Below are 18610 nucleotides of genomic sequence, written 5' to 3'. Positions count from 1 at the left end.
GGGTCCTTAGTCAACTGAGCTACCTCCCCGGACCCTTTGCTACTATTTAAGATGAGTTTATTGTTCTGCCCCTAATCCTGTTCTCTTTGGTTATCCTTCGGTAAAAAATGACAGATAGTTAGGAACCAAATTTGAGACTTCTAGAAAGGTTTTCTATGAATTATAAAAGTCACCCAGGAAAGGCTCCAAGCCCAGCATGCTCTGCATGGCTTCGCTTTCCCTCTCTGTCTGTCTCTGTCGTTTTCTGGCTTCTGCTCTAACACAGCTGCAGAAGAAGGGTGATGAGCCCGGGGCGGGGCTCTGATCTATTGTCTTGCCTCAGAAGAAACCGTTGAGAGCTGTGTGTGTGCACGCCATTATGTCAACGGGCCATAACACATAAACTTTACAAAACTCAAAAGTGTTTTGAGCTATACTGCAGACACCTTATGAGGCTACTTACTTTTATAGCTTCAGTTTTCAAACCCTGCATACTTAAAACATTATAGTCAGTGCAAGCTTTGCTCGGTTGCAGAAGACATAATTTAGAATCAGGCTTTTCTTGTTTCCAAAGTGTGAATGCAGTCACATAAAAGCCTTTATGTCACCCTGCAGCAACTTGAAGTCAACATGCTGATTTTTTAAATATAATTTACTTCTTAGGAATGTTAGTTAAAAGTTACTTTTTATGCCAGATTTTTAAAAAAGAATTTTTGCTTGAAGAAGCACATACGTCTAACTTATGCACCATAAAACATATATAATGAAAAGATTGGCACATTTAAATGTAAATTGGGTTTAACATCAGAAACATTAACATCCCTTTTTTAAAAAAACCATAGTAAGTTTGGAGGATAAATTAAAATAATCAACTGTAAATTACCGGTTGGCATTTTAAAAACATTATTCCTAAGATGTTTCATGCCGACATATCTAGATCTGACAAGATGACTAGCTGGAGATTTCTCTTTCTTGTCTAAAATGTCAGTTTTGGGTTTACATTTCCAATGTAAATACATCTGTCTGACAAAGGCTCAGAATTAATGTAGCAAACAATAAAATTATGTTATGCAAGGGAACAAGTTATCAGAAGAATAGTTTTATTGTTTTTCCTGATGTAGGTAAATGTACTCCAAGAGTTTTTATGTTTCATTTTTTGATTTTTTTTTTTTGAGGTGCCGGTTCTGTGATCTGAGTCAGGGTCTCACCACTTTGCCCAGGTTGGCCCCCAAATTGTGATCCTCCTGCCTCAGCCTCTCAGGTACTGGGTTTAGACATGTGCTGCAGACCCAGTGTCCTGAGTGCTTTTGTATGGGTCACCATCAAAGCATTGTATGTGGTTTAAACACATAGGTACATTTCAAACCTGCGTGAGACGTGGCCCAGAAAGCGTGTGTATATAAAATCACGTATATGAAATCAGATGCAGATTCAAAACAAAACGATCCGTCTTTGGATCACGCCTTCATTATGGTGTCGCAGCCAAGGCGCATTGGAACAGAGTTGTTCCTCTCTTGCTGTTCGCAAAGATGTGATAGAAGTATCTGTCCTTTGCCATTTATGTGCGAGCTGAACCCCGGCTCCAGGGCTCCCGGGCTCCGGGGCTCCAGACTCAAGTCTCCAAGCTTGAGCAGCTCACAGCACGCCCCCTGCAGTAGAACCTCACGCTCTCCCCAGCCCCCATCCACGCCCTTGCACTCCCTCTCACCTTCACAGCACCGTTCTCATGCATCGTGATGCAGTTGTCGGCGTCCTCCGAGAGCTGGTACAGGGCCTGAGCTGTAGCCCGGTGCACGTTGGTGTCTGTCGACTTGAGGTAGCGCACCAGGGGAGCCACGGCCTTGTGCTCGCCGAAGGCCACTCGGTTCCTTCCCCACATGCAGCAGCGGGAGATGGCTTCGGCCAGGTGCCGCCTCAGCTTGTCGTTATTCTGCGCGAGGGGGAGAAGCGAGGGGGTGCTGCCGTGACTCCATGAGGGCGTCGTGCGCTTCACACCTGCTGCCCACCGAGATGCCCTCTGCAGAAGCACGCCCAGGCACGCTGGAAGTTTCCTGGAGGAGCTAGAATTTTTGGCTTCTTTCTTTTAAAAAGTGTGTTCATCTCTTTGAGGCAGGGTATTGCAGTGTAGCCCTGCCCAATCTTGAACCCACTGTGTGGACCAGGCCACTCTCTGACTCAGAGATGCACACGCCTCTGCCCCTTGAGTGGCAAGGTTAAGGGTCTGGCCTTACTGTTGGCCTCACAGACGCCCACCACTGGTCGTTTGTGTCAAGAGGCTTGAGTGCCTGCTCAGCCCGAGTCTACTCAGAACAAAGCCTTACACACCAGGGCCAGCGAGATGACCAAGGGTAAACGAGCTTGTCCCTGAGACTGATGACCTGATTTTCATCCTAGACCCTCATGGTGAAAGTTGTCCTGCACCCTACCTGTGCACATATGGCACACACGTGTGCATGCACGTACATACACACACATAAAATGTCGGAAAAAAACATATAAATGATCAAATTGCTTAATAATGAAATATTTCTTGAACTCTGGATGTTCTTCAAGGACTTTTTCATTTTATTGGAATGGGTGGACCAACTCCACTTCTTCGACCTATTAACTCCCACGGCAGTTTCTGCATTTGCACGTGTGTGGCACGCATGTGTGTCTGCTATAGGGAGGTGCACATGTGTGTACGATCATACAGGTGTACCCGGGGCCCAGAGGTTGATGTTGGGGGCTGCCTTTGGTCACCTTCAGACTGAACCCGGTCTTGCTCATCCAGCTGTTCCTGCGAGCCAGCTAGCCCTGGGGACCCCTCACGGCTCCTTCCCATGATCTGAGACTGCAGATAGACCCCCGCTCCAGCCCTCCTGAGTGGCAGGTGCTTTATCTGTAGAGGCCCCAAACCCCACCTTAATTTCTGAGGAGGACAGCACAGAGTACCACGCACCGCGACAGCCGCTGGGCCGTCTACGGTCCTTGCTGTATTTTCTCTACGCAGACGAGACTTTTTGTTTAGGATTACCTCATATGGTATGGAGTAACGCGGTTTGACACGGTTTTCCACTGTCCCTTGACTCAGAGAACGTGTTGCCCTCTGAGTCTGACAGGTTCTCTTGGAAACGCTGGGTGTCCTGCACCGAATATCATCCTAGTGGTTTGCATTTCTGTGTTGTCACCCTGCTGCTGAGTGGCAGTGCAAGCTCTGCTCCGACAGGAGCGTGGTGAGGTCATTGTCGCCAGGCCCTGCTCTAGCTGGCACAGCTTTAGATAAATCGCATAGTTCTGCCAAAGCCTTCGGACTTGGTTCTGTCACAACCCCGGGTCTCTAAGCCGGGAGAGGAGCTGTTCAGCCTCTGATGTTGGAATGAAGTGCTACCTCAAGAATAATGGCAGTGGCGGGGAAGCTGACAGCTAACGCTTACATAACAGCACTTGTATTTGCCACAGCTTTGCTTGCCAACAACAAATAAAAAAAAAAACCCTTTTATTTAACAAAGATCTTGCATACTAATACTCCCTACGAAAGCGTGTCTTTGCGTCTGTTAGCCTTGAGGAAGCTCAGTGAGCTGGAGAAAATCTTACACTTTATAAGCAAGGCTCACTAAACCCAGATTCAGATCTCTTTTCCGCTCTAACGTGCTCTGAGAGTACCCCATAAAAACAAGGGGTTACTTACTGTATTGGCAAGTTTGGACAGCAGAGGGACCACCCCATGGTCTGTGATAACGGCTAAGTTTTCCTGGTCTTTTGCTATGTTGGTGATAGCAGCACAGACACTCGCCAGGACCTCTTTATTGTCTGACTTCAATAAGTTGACGACAAGCTCCAAGCCACCAACGAAGGAGCGAACCATTTCTCCAGCGTCCTAGGGGAGAGAGAAACACCTTCCTTCAGGCTAGTTTTCAAAAGGTAGAAAGTTAGTAGTAAGGCTCTTAGGTATATTTTAAGACAAAAAAAAATTAGTATTTCTGTATTTTCGAATTCTATGTATATATGTGTGCGTTTATGTATGTAATAATATGCACACAACAGGTATATACGCTTTGGGTGTGAATGTTTACCATAGGAGCTACTGAGCAGCTAACGAAATACAGCCTGTTTTTAGTACCTGCAGGCTGCTATCGAAAGTCACTGCAAACACTGAACTAGCCAACAGTGAGTCACTCCTTGAGGAAACACAGGCTTAGGTCCTCACAGGCCCCTGGGGACAATATTTTTGGCGGTATTTTGATCAACAGATGATGTGGTTATTTATGCTTCTGTTTGAGCACACCTTATTTCGTATATTAAACAATCACGCTTATTTATTTATTGGTGTGCACTTGTCACGGTGCATTGCTAGAGGTCAGAGGACAGCTTGTGGGGATTGGTTCTCCCCTTCCACCACGTGACTCCAGAGGATCTGACTTAGGAGTCAGACTTAGCAGCCAGCGCCTTTACCAGCCGAATTGCCATTCTGGCTTGTTCATATATATATATATATATATATTTTTTTTTTAACTCATTAACATCAACATCACGGCCAACAGCACTGTAAGTCGTGTACGGAAGCTTGTCTAACAAGTATTTTCCCCTCAAAGCACATCAAATCCTTATTGCGCTTAGGAATTGTAGGCAGTGCTTCCGCACTCTGCCTGGGGACAGCTGAGCAGTGAAATAATGAACACAAAGCACAAAAAGGTGGGAAACGCATCTTTGTGTGGACTCACAATGGACCCTGCTTCCAGGATGATCTGAAACAAAAGTGTCAAGTGACCTGTGTGGCCGCCTCAGCCTCAGCCAAGAGCACACCTCCAAAAAGGACCTGCACCTTTCCATGTGTCTCTGAGAATGACCGTGGAAGGCCCTCGGGTGAGCTGGGGGTTACAAAGAGGCTTCTATGGAGAACCTGTGAATGAGGCATGTCGGTACATGCACCTTGTGCCATTGCGTTGGGCACATCTCATGGGGAAGTCAAACGAGCACTGAGAAATGACATGGTTCCAGCGGGGACAGTGGTGCAAGCCTGTAACGCCAGCATGGGGCTGAGGCAGGCGGATCGTGAGACTGACGAAAGCCTGAACTTCCAGGCCCTGCCTTCACAGGGAGATGGGGGGGGGAGCAATGAGAAATGGATGTGAAATACAGTGAATAGCATGCCAAGGAGCAGGTGGGTAGGGCAGAAACATGCTAGAGGGCTGACTGAAACGCTGGGGTTATTCCAGTTCAGACTTTAAAACGTCTTTAACATTTTAAAAGCTACTTGCAGATGCTGAAAGTTATGGGCTAGAGTATGCTCTGAGTGAAGACAAGATACCACGAGAGCTTTATCGATCATCAACTGATTTTCACATCCCCACACCCTGTAAATTCTTCCATGGTGTACCTGCCGCTGCAGGAGAAAAATTCAAGCTCAAAGCACAGTTACCAAGGCACACTCTGCAGGCCTGACCTTCATCTGCAGCCTCAAGCTGACCACTTCTAATATCCCCAGAAGCCCTGGTCCACTGGCCTCTGCTGGGAACTGGGCTAAGCAGCTCCTGAAATGTGTCACTCGAAGCACAGACCGCTGTAGGTAGTGAACGGCTTTGTTCACCTTTTACCTAGAACTTGAAACTAACCATGCCAGCGTTTGCCAGTTAGCATTTGCTGGGATCATGGGCTTTCCCCCATCGCAGGCCTCTAGGGGGCACGGAGGTCTTTGTGCTCACACAGGACGTGCACTAGTGAGCCTGGAATGTTACGCTGCCAGGGTTGTTCTTTGCGGGAAGGGATAGAGAAACTCTTCCTTGCCCGCATGGCTGGGGCAGACCTGCTTTCGAGCCTGGTGGCCGTTGCACTATCTGGGTGACTGGAGATTTTCCAGCCCCAGATTCTCTTTCAGACCATCATCACATTTTTTTTCTCTCAGTCAATTTGTAGGACCCATCTTTCCAGACTTGACAAAGAGTTTCACTGTAGGAACGGCCCGTCTGTGTTTAGCTTACTTTGCTGCTCGGATTGATTCATGTGTGCTTTGTTGCACCTGTGAGATTGAGTTGGTCATCACCAGAATGATTTTCACCAAATTGTATTGTGCTTAAATATGCCTAAGCTAAACTGCTCAGGGCCAGACTCCCAAAGTCTGAGCCAATATCGGCTACTAAGTTGTTCTGAGCCAGATTGCCTCCACGACTCCCAGGGCTTGTCAAGCTGTGGAGAAGGTCTCAGAGAACCCCCCCCCCCGACACACACACACACACACACAAGCCCATATGCACAGTAAACCAGCATATTCTCCCAGTGGATGGTAAATCTAGAACAACAAGCCAGATCCATGCAAGCACAAGGACCAAGGGGGCATCCCCAAGCTCACAGCCCTCTCTCCTTGCTATGGGAACACAAAGGATCAATATTGGAGGCCTACTCCTCAATGCCAAATGTGAACATCATTTCTGGTAGTTGACATGTGCTTCTAACGTGCCCACTAAATTAGTTCAAATTGTTCCATTTTCTACAGTAAAGATTTTATTATAATACAAAATAAACTATATTTACAACTTTGGTCTACACTGTACTTTATTAAAATTTTGAGCACTCAGGTGCTATCAGACTTGAATATTATATATTTAAAAATTCAATAGCTTCCAAATATATGCAGCACCCTCTTGCCCATTGTTGTCTCCTAAAAAACTAGCTAATCTTACTTGTCTTAAAGTGACTCTGTCAAAAAGACAATACGGGAGGCAGCCTACAGACTGGGAAAAGATCTTCACCAATCCTACAGACAACAGAGGACCGATATCCAAAATATATATAAAGAACTCAAGAAGATAGGACAGCAACTAAACAAACAACCCAATTTAAAAAATAGTGCACAGAGCTAAACAGAGAAATCTCGACAGACAAATCTTTAATGGCTGAGAAGCACTTAAAGAGATGTTCAGCATCCTTAGTCATCACAGAAACGCAAATCAAAATGACTTTGAGATTCCATCTTACATCACAGCAGGTGAGCTGACTCTGCCTCCTGATGATGGCTGCCCTGGGTGGCTGGCCAGAGCAGTGCTCACCCTGGCAGTGTGGACAAGGGAAAGCCAGTGGACTGACTGGCTCAGCTCCCACGCAGGCTCAGGCCTAGGGTTTGAGTTAACCTACCCAACCCGTTTTCTTTACCCGTTCATCTGTTGATCGTGACCCTAGACTGTCCTAAATCTGTCATCTGTGAACTGCTGGGTGCACAAAAGGGCCAGTCCTGCTGGTCCACAGCTGCAGGATCTCCATAACACAGGGCAACAACAGGATAACTGGGAGGAGTCCCGGTGAGGAGCCAACATTGATGGTGTCACAGAAGCGAGAGATCTCAAACCAGACCGATGACCCATTGCAATGAACATTCACTCGTGAAGATGCGTGCACAGAGGGGGATATTGTAGGACACACTGCGACACACTACAGCTTCCACGATGAGATGTTTTCTGTGCTTTACTTTGTTTATTGTGTGTGTGCGTGTTTATTTAGAGAGGAGAGGTTTCAAGGGCAGAGGGTGGGGACAAGGGTGGGACTGGGGTGCATGATGTGAAACTCACAGAGAATCAATAAATCATTCTTGTCTTTATGACACTGGGGATGGACCTGGATCTTACGCACGCTGGATGTGCATAACATCCCTGAGCTATGCCCCCAGACCCTAGTCATCTTATTGAAAGAACTGAATGAAAACCATAAAAGCCACAAGAGCAAGAGGGATTAGACTTGCAACAGTTCTTATACTCTGTGGTTATAAAAAGAAAAAGTTTTAAAAAGAAAGGAAAGATCTAAAATCAAGAAGGAAAGATTCATTTTGGAAATCAGACTGACCCAGAAGGAAAACAAAAAAGAACAAAGACTTTACTTTTTAAACAAATAGAGGATGGACAACAAAATAATGCAAAAAGCACAGAGGAATGAGCAGAGGCACAGCACACATGCCAGAGTCCCAAAGAAGAAAAGCAGAGTGCTAGAAAAGGAATTTAAAACATAGATTGAGAGATTTCTCTCCGGAAGTAAGTAAAACCCAAGGGTTTTGAAGTAATGTGCTCCGGAAAACTTATCAAACATGAGCTACACACAAAGACATATCTTCATCTAACTATTAGACATTTAAAAAGCCAACCAAACAGGCTGGGTCGATGGCTCAGCTGTGAAAGGCTAGGCTCACAACCAAAAATATAAAAAGCCAACCAACCAAGCAAGCAAGCAAACAAACAAACATAGACTAAAAGGCAGAAGGACAATATCCAAATCAACCAAACAAGAAATGAAAATAGAACAAATGACACTGAGGAAATCCAAAGAATCATTAGGTCCTACTTCAAAAGCCTATATACAACAGAATTTGAAAATGTAAATGAAATACACAATTTTCTTGATAGATTCCATTTACTAAAGCTGAATCAAGATCAGATAAATAAACTAAATAGTCCTATATCCCTTAAGGAAATAGAAGCTGTCATCAAAATCCCCCATTCAAAAAAAGCCCAGGGCCAGATGGTTTCAACGCAGAATTCTACCAGACCTTCAAAGAAGAGCTAACACCAATACTCTTCAAACTATTTCACAAAATAGAAAAAGGAACATTACCAACCTCATTCTATGAAGCCACAGTCACCTAGATACATAAACCACACAAAGACCCAACCAAAAAGAAAAAAAAAAAAGAGAGAACTTCAGACCAATCTCGCTTATGAACATTGATGCAAAAATACTCAATAAATTCTTACAAACCAAATCTAAGAACACATCAAAGATATCATCCACCGTGACCACATAGGCTTCATCCCAGGCAAAAAGGGATTGTTCAACAGATGAAAATCCATCAATGCAATCTACCACATAAACAAACTGAAAGGAAAAAAACCACACGATCATCTCCTTGGACGCCCAAAAAGTATTTGACAAAATCCAACACCCATTCATGTTTAAAGCTCTGGAGAGATCAAGGGATACAAAGCACATACCAAAACAAAGAACACAAACATGTCAGCAGGTTCACATAGCACAGACCCAGCAGTCCACCGCTCTGTATTCACACAGCCACAACTTTTCAAAACCAACCTTACCTGATCTTTCTATGTTCAGGTTGACATTTTTAGTGTCTGTAAATAAGAGAATAGTGAGTTTTTCTGTTTCTGCCTTTTTTTCGCTTGATAAGATGTCCCCCGGCTCCATGCATTTGGTACAAATTACAAGGCTTCATTCCTTGTTATGACTAAATACTATTCCATCGTGTGCAGGCAACACGTTTTCTTTACCCGTTCGTCTGTTGATCGTGACCCTAGGCTGTCCTAAGTCTGTCATGGATTTCAAAGACGCTTGCTCTTTGTTTAAGGGTCTAAGCGCCACCAGTGAGCTGAGAGATGGTGTCAGTTAAGTTTCCTGGAAAGTTTTTTTTTCCTTCTTATTTAAGGATATTGTCATAATTGACTGCACCAAGAAAAGCAGAACAGAAGGAGGAAAGCAAGTCTGCTCCTCATGATGCCTGCGGAGCTACTGAGTCACCTGACCCTAACCCTCACACACAAGTTGACATTGACAGCAGAAATGCCCGGAGTCTTGTTTCATTATGTTGCAGTGGTTTTTCTCAGGGTTCTCTCTTGAAGACCAGAGATACCCAGCCAGGTAGGGCAGCTCCTAGCACTTGGGGTAGCAAAGGAGAAGAAGCCTGAATTTGAGGCTACCCTGACTGGTATAGTGAGACCTTGTCTTGGGAACAATAAAAAATTAATTAATTAATTAATTAAGAAAGAAAGGAAGGAAGGAAGGAAGAAAGAAACAAAGACAAAAGGAAGGAAAGGAAAAAAAGAACAGATTATTTCAGTCATCTTCTTTGTCTCCCTTAGGAAATAGGTTCTGCCCATCTCTCAGTTGACATTCACTAAGTGTTTGATGGACTCTTTTAAGACTGAGAGAATCATAACTTCTAGACACTTGAGCGTAGGACTGGAAATGTGGCTCAGCGGTAGAGCTCTTTCTAGCATGTGCAGGAGCCAAGGTTTAATCTCAAACTCTGCCAAAACTAATAATTAAGCAAACAACTAGCTAACTAGATGATTGATAGATGCATAGATTAGTCATAGTCACAAACACAAAAAACTAAGGAACGCAATGTCTCTGTGCTGGACTTTAAATCGTCAATCTCGTGTCAATGAGTCAAATTCAGAATCAGTCTTTATCCAACAAAGCTCGGCTCATAGACCTACCAGCTCCTGGGGTGCTGGGAGCTGTACTGGGAAAAATGACAAAGGTGACCACATCGGAGTCTGCTCCAAGGACTTCCTCAGGTGGATGGTATGAGAAACAGGGAGCCAAAGTCTCAGCTGAGACCACGTCTCGGCCACCCAGCTCACCGGCACTTCGCAGTATTTGGAACAGTAAAAAAAAAAAAAAAAAAAAAAGTCAGCCCCAAGCGCCCATGCCTCCTGAAGAGTTGATTGTTCATTTGGAGGCGAGACCTTTTCTTTTCTTTTCAGATTTAAAGATTTTAAACATACGACATCTTGCCTCACTCACATAGTTGCTCTGGAAAGGGGGTCAGTCTATTTGACGGTGGAAAACGGTGGCTCTGCCAAAGCTGTCCTGCACTAATGCTAACGGGCTGGGCAAAGCCTCTGCATTTTTCACCTTCTCACATGTCCTAGAAGCTGGTCTGTGCCAGTTTCACCATGGTGCGATGCTGTCCTGCACAACTCAGAGGCTGGCCTGTAGTAGGAAAACCCTTAGAAATAAGAATAAAAAATGCCTAATAATTCACAGTTTAGAAAGGATTTCCGTTCTCCCTTTGATTCTGACAAGATAACCTAAAGGAATATGAGGGCCTCACTGCAGAGACTCAGGGTTCAAAGCTCATAAATAGATAGCAGCCAAATGTATTTAGATAGATGCAAAAATCTAGTGTTTTTGTTTTTGTTTTTCACTTTACACGGAGCGCAGAGCAGAGCCTAAGCCCTCATGTTTGTATTTATTACTTTATCTCTAGGAAGAGACTCAGAGGACCCTCTGCTCAACGCAGGGGAGTCCTGACGCCAAGCAAGGCCGAGTTCTGTGACCAAGCAAGAGCAACCAGTGGAGGACGCTATTAAAGTGGAGCTGTTGAAGACCTAGAAAAAAGTGTCAAGTCCAAATTAAACAACTTCAAGCAGGATACAGAAGTGAGATGAAAATGTAAAGACGGCAAAATACTAACATTTTGCTAAAATGTAACCAGTAGGAAATAGTAAGTTATTTACTGATGGATGGATAAAACAGAGAGCCAGGCACTTGCACAGAAAGCTCTTAGTGTGCAGGGGTGTGAGTCTGACCCCTAGCTAAAAAAAGAAGCAGGCAGCTTTCTGAGTGTGTCACACCTACACAGTATGACTTTAAAGCACACACAAGGCCAGAAGAATATGACTTACGGGCAAAGATTTTTTGAATCAGAAAAGCTATAAAAAGTGGCCACACGATGCATGGCATAGTATTTGAAAGCGATTCAAAAACAGCTCACGGCCTGCAAAATTTCCAACCCCCTCCATTTGCATCCAAATAGCATGTCAGAGAATCCAAAGCTCAGGGGGAACATCCCACCCTGAGAGTGTAGACAGTGACTTCAACCTTTTAAAAGTCTCAGTAGAATCTCTGTGTGCTTGAGAACAGAGCATTGTTTGTGGGGTCCGTCACAGTAAGACCCTTGTTCTGTCCTGGTGGCTAACAAAGCCCCTAGCCTAGCAGAATAACTTGAAATTTTCTTACACTTTCAAATGCAGGTTAAAAAAAAAAAAAAAAAAAAAAGGAACCAGAGTATCGGCTCCCATCCTTTTCTGTAGGAGCTGAAGGCAATGTAAATTAGATTCAGGAGAAGAAACAGGGCAAGCCTTATAATCCACATTTACTCTGAAGGGAGTTTTCAACCAACTGATTCTCAAGAAGAAGAATATAAATTAGTGGTTCTAATTTTTTCCTAATTCCTTAAACTAATTCAGGATAATCTTCTTAAACATTACATAAAGTGGTGCTGTTTATTTTTTTCCCCACATGCCAGTGCTCTGTGCTGCCTCTGCTTTGGGTGAATATCGCATTAATGAGCTCTAAACTGTGAGGCACTGTTGTGTACCAGACGCTCAGCGTTAATGATGCAACATTCTCCACCAGTGATGTATTTGAAAGGTGCTAAACAAACACGTCTTAAAATAGATGGGACTCACAAACTCAATGCACATGTATTTGCATATATTTTAGAGGTGCATATTTGTGTATGTTTTGATGTTATCGAATATTTAAAACTTAAAAAACAAAAATGTTTATGTCGTGGTACAGATTCAGAAAAAGTGAATTCCTGGTTAGGTTCAGATGCTTCTGGACAGGGAATTGCGTGGATCAGGCTAAGGGGACCTAAAATGGCAATCACGGCAGAAAAAAATGACTCCACGAGATACTGAACCCCAGAAGCACGGAGCCCTCGTCTTCCAGAGACTGCTTTCTGAGCTTTTTCTACAAATATGTGGTCTGCGTACTGACTTGGCACACAAGAACCTGTTAAACTCAGGACATATGTAACACACACTGATGGTATCAGATCTTCAGCTGTGTGAAGGCTCTCCTGATGTGTGAAGCCAGCTGTGCTGTCTCTCGTGTTCACATACCTTTAACTAATTTCCATATTAAATGCTTTTCATAGGCCTCCTCTCCCAATTTTCAAAATTCCTTTTTAAACTCACCGAGAGTTTAACGGAGATTTCCAGATGTGGGCCCAAGCACTCTTCCGCTGGGCTACTTATCTTCTGTGATCTGGACACGGGGCCCCTGCTGTGTACCGGATGACCATGAGCTCTTTCAGGTTTGCTGTGTTTACGTTTAATTCTGAAGCCAGCTGAAAGCCCTCCTTGCCTTCCATAAATTACCGCATCACCCTTATTGTGCACTTAGGGGATTTTAGCCACCCTTTATGGTGATAATTAAGTCGAATAGTTTGCATATAACTGATAGGAGTTCTCAGGTTTTACCTCTCACCCTGTGGATTTTTGTATGGATCTTGGAAAAACTAAGGAGGTGTCTGAATCCTTTCATGTGAGCAAGGCATTCAATGATTCTTGTTTTAGCAAATTTTTTGGAGAGGCAAAAATATAGTTGCCATTTCTTTTTAACAAAACCAAACAGTGATTCTCAAGCTTTCGTGCATGTTAGCGTCACTCTGGGAATTTTTAAAATTTCCTCAGCGCAATGTTATGGCTTAGGTTCTGACACTCATAGAGTGAAACTTGACCATCAATGGGACAGTAGTCAGAGGCATTTAGGGATGATTATGTCATGGGGGCAGAGCTCCAGGGGATGATATCAAGTCCTGCTAGAAAGGCCTTCTTCTTGCCCTCTGCTTTGTGTACCTTCTAAAAACCAGGGAGCATCCATCCCCAGACACAGTGCCAAAGTCTTGAACTTGGCTGGTCCAGACCATAAAAAACAAACAAACAAACAAAAACCAAATTCCTCTTGTTTTAAGTTCTGTAGGAGTAAATTTCAGCAGCAGAAATAGATCAAGACACCCAAGTTATATTCAAAATCATTTGGGTCATAATGTGTGGACATGGGAGCTGGAAGCCTAAGACTTACAGGTCAGTGGATGGAAGCCTCGGGGTGCATCCTGATCCATGATCATTAACAGCGTAATGTTGAGGGAACTACTGCTTTCTAAGCTTTAATGTCTTCATCTGAGAAAAAGAAGGTTGTTAAAGTGTGTGTGTGTGTGTGTGTGTGTGTGTGTGTGTGTAGGAAGAGAAAATAAGGAAGAGACTATAGCCACGTACCTAATATATGGCAATAGCTGTTGAGTTATTTTGGTGCTATTTTGAGAAGATAATTGCTAATTTGATCATTAGTTGGCATGATCAAAATGTCAACTTAATAAAAATTAAAACTTATTTGTATTTATTATTATTTGTACTAAAACTTAATTGTATTTATTTATTCTTATGGGTTCAAAGCAATAACTCAGGTGTCAGCAAGCATTTTATTGCATATTCAGAAGTAGTTCTTCTTACCGTTCTTAGACAATAACTTTATGTTTATTTATACAATTGAAACCACTTCATTCATACAGTCCTTGGTGAGTTAAACCTATCAGGAATATCTGATACTATGCTTCGTGTTCTCAGATTCACAACTAACTGTTCCTCAGCTCTGGTTCCACACAAAATTATCTGGAGTGATTTTAAAACTCAGGTGTCCCGCTCCCAATCTCAATGATAGAGATTTACTATTTTTAAATCCATGAAGGCCATTTTTAATGTGTAATGAGGACAGGGAATCATCCCCATGGATGATAATCACAGTGTCTGTTACTGCTCCAACGATGCAGCATTGGTGTTGAAAGGAAATGAGTAACTCTATTGCCTTTGATTAGCTGAAGAACAGACTCATGAGATGCACGCATGATTGGAAACACTACCACGAGGACATCGAAAGACACTCCCCCACACACACACACCCCACAACAAGTTCACCAGCAGAAAGTGAGCAAAGGCTGGGCTGTGAAAATACAGTGACACAGTTGTCTCAATGCCAATTTCAAAAACTACCAGGCCACAGAAGATGACAATGCAGCCACTCCTGATGTGATCTGATAGACTAAGATCAGAAGGAAGGAGAGGAGGACCTCCCATGTCAGTGGACTTGGGGAAAGGCATGCATGAAGAAGAGGGAGGGAGGGGGGACTGGGAGGGGAGAAGGAGAGGCTTATGGGGGGGATACAAAGTGAATAAAGTGTAATTAATAATAAAAAATTATGTTTTTGTAATAAAAAAAGCAAAAACAATAAAAATTAGAAACGCCGAGAGCTTTTAAAAAAAAAATGCTTATACTCAATGAAGACTTTTAAACAAAGAGCCCTTACTCAAGAGCTCCCAGGAAGAGCAATAGAGTTTTGTGGTGGTGTAAGTCGCCCTGTCCCCAGCTCTTGCCTGGCTCTTCAGCATCCTTTCAAGCATATTGTTGAGGGAAATATGCAGCCTAGCAACCACAGTGGGGCATGAAAGGCCTGGAGCTCCAATCTCAGAGACTGAGGATGCTTTGACCTGAATGGAAGCTGGCTAAACCCACAGAGGCGAACAAGTACCTAGACAGAACATTAAAGAGCTCTTGGAAATGAGACATTCATAATCGGCTGGCAAGGTTCCAGCACTCCCTGGAGACAGGAAGGTACCACATAAACATGGCTTCCACCTTAGCCACTCTGGAGGCTCTATGCAGACAGAAGTGAGATGCAGAATGTGTGACAGGATGTGCCACAATGGCTGTCGTCAAAGGAAGGAAGAGCTTGACAAATAAATGGGCGAATGATTATATCAGCCAATCAGACACACCTCAGAGACCAACACACTTTGTCACTTACAGAACTAGTAACCTTCAATACTAACAAAAAATAACACACAGAGAGAGGCGGGGTGGGGAGGCAACAAGCTCTGGAAAGGAGAAATTCAGTCTTCAAAGTCCTCAAAGTCCTCAAATCATACCATTTCAAGTGTTTTCAATCCAAATAATGAGACATCTAAAGAAGGTAAAAAGTGCACTCCCAAGGAAAGACAGCAGTTAGCAGAAGCTGCCTCTGAAGAAGCCTGTAAAATGTTGGATTTACCATACAAAGACTTTAAATCATCTCTTGTTAATATCTTTAAGAAACTAAAGAAAATCATCCCTAAATAATTAGATTTTTACAACTCTCTCCGGAATAAGAGAATATCAATAAGAAGATTTAAAATTTTAATGGAGAATGAAATAGACCTTCTGGAGTTAAAATTATTCAGGTGAGGTGAAAATTTAATAACTAAAAGAAGAAAAGAAAGGCTCAGTGGAGCAGGAGGAGAAGGAGGGAGTCAGCAAAGATAAACATAGGTCAAGCCATACTGTCTGGTCTGAAGAGCCAGAAAGAAAAAAACGAAGAGGGTTGAACAGTATCTCAGAGACTTGGGATGCTATCACGTGCATCTATTTACATCTGACAGCTCTAGAAAGGAAAAGGCAGGTGGAGTGTCTGAAATATAATTCTCAAGATTTTTCTGAGTTATGTTAAAACCTTTAATCTACCCATCCGAGTAAATCAACAAATTCCATGTGTGATAGATTCAAGGAGATTAAATTTAAGCATGCCATAAGCTGACTGTGGCAGGACAGAATCTTGAAAGATGCAAATGAGTAGAAACAGGGCACTGTAGCTCAGTTGGGCTCTGAGGTGACAGAGGCTGCAGAGGCGATGGGAGGTGGGTGGAGATCCCTGGGACTTCAGTTTCACAGACACCTCAATACTTTACAGGAAATGGAGACAACAAAACACACATTCGTCTGTGGAGAAGCGGGAATGAGGCTCCCTGGGAGACATTTAAAGCTGCTAAGTGTATGTGACAAATTAACACACACACACACACATTCAGATAGAATATATGCCCATAAAGTACCTGAGAAACTTGACAGTTTCATTCTGGGCAATTCCACCTTTGTACTCATTGGTAATGTGGTACATATTATCCAGCCAAGTCTACAACGCCTTTAAAGGTAACTTTTTCTAATAGTCAATTTTAAGCAAATACATGACAGGATACAAAGAAATAGGAAGGCATGAATCAGGTAAAGGAATGCAATAAATTTATCTGGAAACCAATTCTAAAGAAACAAGTGCATCAGATTTACTAAGCAACGGCATTACAAACTTACCCAAAAGTAAAACTTAAGAACTAGATGAAATCAGGAAACCTGCCATAAAAAAATGAAAGTGGCAGCAAAGAAATAGAAATTCTTCATATGAAAGGGACCAAACAGAAATTCTGAACCTAAATATGATGCCTGAATGGAAAGGTCGGCCAGAGGAGGGTAACCCAAAGTCAGCACAGTGGAAGGGTCAGGAAGCATGGATACATTCTTAAAAAAAAAAGTCTGAACTCCCAAGATCTCACTCCAGCTTCTTGTGGGCACACGTTTCATCTTTTCTGTTTGCCTGTGATGTCTTCCCTGTGAAACAAGGCAATTTCCATGTACCTACCGTTGCTTCTGGCTTCTGCTACCTGCAGTCCTGACTTGGCTAGGGGGCCCCATTGGACTTCACTTAAAAAGAACTGTATTTCAAAGAAAAAAAATGATGAATGTAAAAGAGTAACACTTTCTGAAGAATTCTTGGCTGAAATGTTCCAAACGGAAGGTAAAAATATACAAACATCAAGTCAAAGAAGTATCAGAAAGACATACAACACTCAAATTATTCCAAGATAGTTTCCAAACTGGCAAGGGAAATCAGTGAGTCACATACCAGCAACTCACTGAAAGTTGGAAGCTTCCAGTCCAAATGACAGCGGTGATACACAGAGCACAATAAAGGTAAATCTGTAAGGTAAATGTAGGAGCATATATAGCAAATCATTCGACAAGAATGCAAAAAAAATGAATATTACAAAAATAATGGCTATTACCGGTAGACCTGCTTTACGAGACCCTACCGATGTAAGAATTCTAGACATATAAAAAAAATCAAGTTCTATAGTAAAGAAAAATGGAAGAAAAATTTAATTATAAGTCTGATACCAATTTTGTATTGCCACTTTTATCTTTTTACAAGATTTGAAAAGTAATGCAAAAAATATTATTGTCAATGTACACTTCGGGGTATTTTATAATAGTAATGACATAAAGTTTGTGAGGAGTAGACAGAGTAAAGTTATGCGTGATTGAAATTAAGATGCTATCAATTTAACGCAGCTTTAAATAGAGTAGTCAATGTTCATGGTGAACACACACACATAAATAAAACGTACACAAAACAACAAAAAAATCATTAAAATGTGTTGTTATGAATAGTCACTAACACAAAAGATAGCAGTAATTAAGGAAACAAGAGTTGAAAAGCTATAAAACAGAGACAAAAAAAAAACTCAACAAAATAGCAAAAAATTAGTGTTTCCCTGTCAGTAATGACATTAAATGGAATTAATTTAAGAATTAAATTAAATTAACTAAGAATGCCAAGATGGGTTATCAGAACAAGCCACCTTCCTACAACATGCTGCACACACAGACACTCGCTTGATGTAAGAGCATACACAGTTGAAAACAAAAGGTTCAGAAAGCTATTTGTGAAACTAGGAAACGAGAAAGAAGGGGAGATTTGTTATTAAATGACAGATAGACTGAGTCAAAATTATTGTAAAAGACAAAAAGACTATGGGGCTGAAGGAATGGCTTTCCAGAGGACCCAGGTTTTATTTCTAGCACCCAATGGTGGTTTACAACCAGCTTAAGTCCAGTTCCATGGACAGCTTCTTCTGGCCTCTGTCAGCACCAGGTAAGCATGTGGTTCACAGATGTGCATGAAAGTAAAACACCATACACATAAGAATGGATAAAGTTTGAAAGGCTAAAGAAGCAATTCACTAAGATATAATACAGAAAAACTGGTTTTCAGAAAAAATCAGAAGCAAGTGTTTGCAGACCTGAAGAGAGGAAAACACATCTCCCGACAATGGTGGAGAACACCAACGCTGCACTGTCCATCATGGGCAGAACTAGAAAGCAGATGACTAAGGAAACAGGACTTGAACTTGAGCGATGAGCAGTACAGCAAGCACTGCGCGCAATAGCAGGACACATGCCTGTTCCAAGTGCATAGTGCATGTTCTACTACAGTTCT

The 18610-nt window shown here is 42.6% G+C and overlaps 1 protein-coding gene across 1 annotated transcript in view; it reads right to left on the bottom strand.

The window, feature by feature from the left end:
- Odad2 (outer dynein arm docking complex subunit 2) overlaps positions 1 to 18610 on the bottom strand; it is a 154447-nt gene that overhangs the window by 32889 nt on the left and 102948 nt on the right. The window contains exons 19-20 of the mRNA XM_021654551.2: positions 3650 to 3838; positions 1688 to 1909 (exon numbers count right to left, since the gene is read on the bottom strand). Of these exons, the coding sequence (XP_021510226.1) occupies positions 1688 to 1909; positions 3650 to 3838 (411 nt within the window). The remainder of the gene's footprint in view (positions 1 to 1687; positions 1910 to 3649; positions 3839 to 18610) is intronic.

Source organism: Meriones unguiculatus, chromosome 3 (assembly GCF_030254825.1).
Source record: "Meriones unguiculatus strain TT.TT164.6M chromosome 3, Bangor_MerUng_6.1, whole genome shotgun sequence".
Lineage (NCBI taxonomy): Eukaryota > Metazoa > Chordata > Mammalia > Rodentia > Muridae > Meriones > Meriones unguiculatus.
The sequence above is the reverse complement of the archived record's forward strand: the minus strand, read 5'-3'. Positions and strand labels throughout refer to the sequence as shown.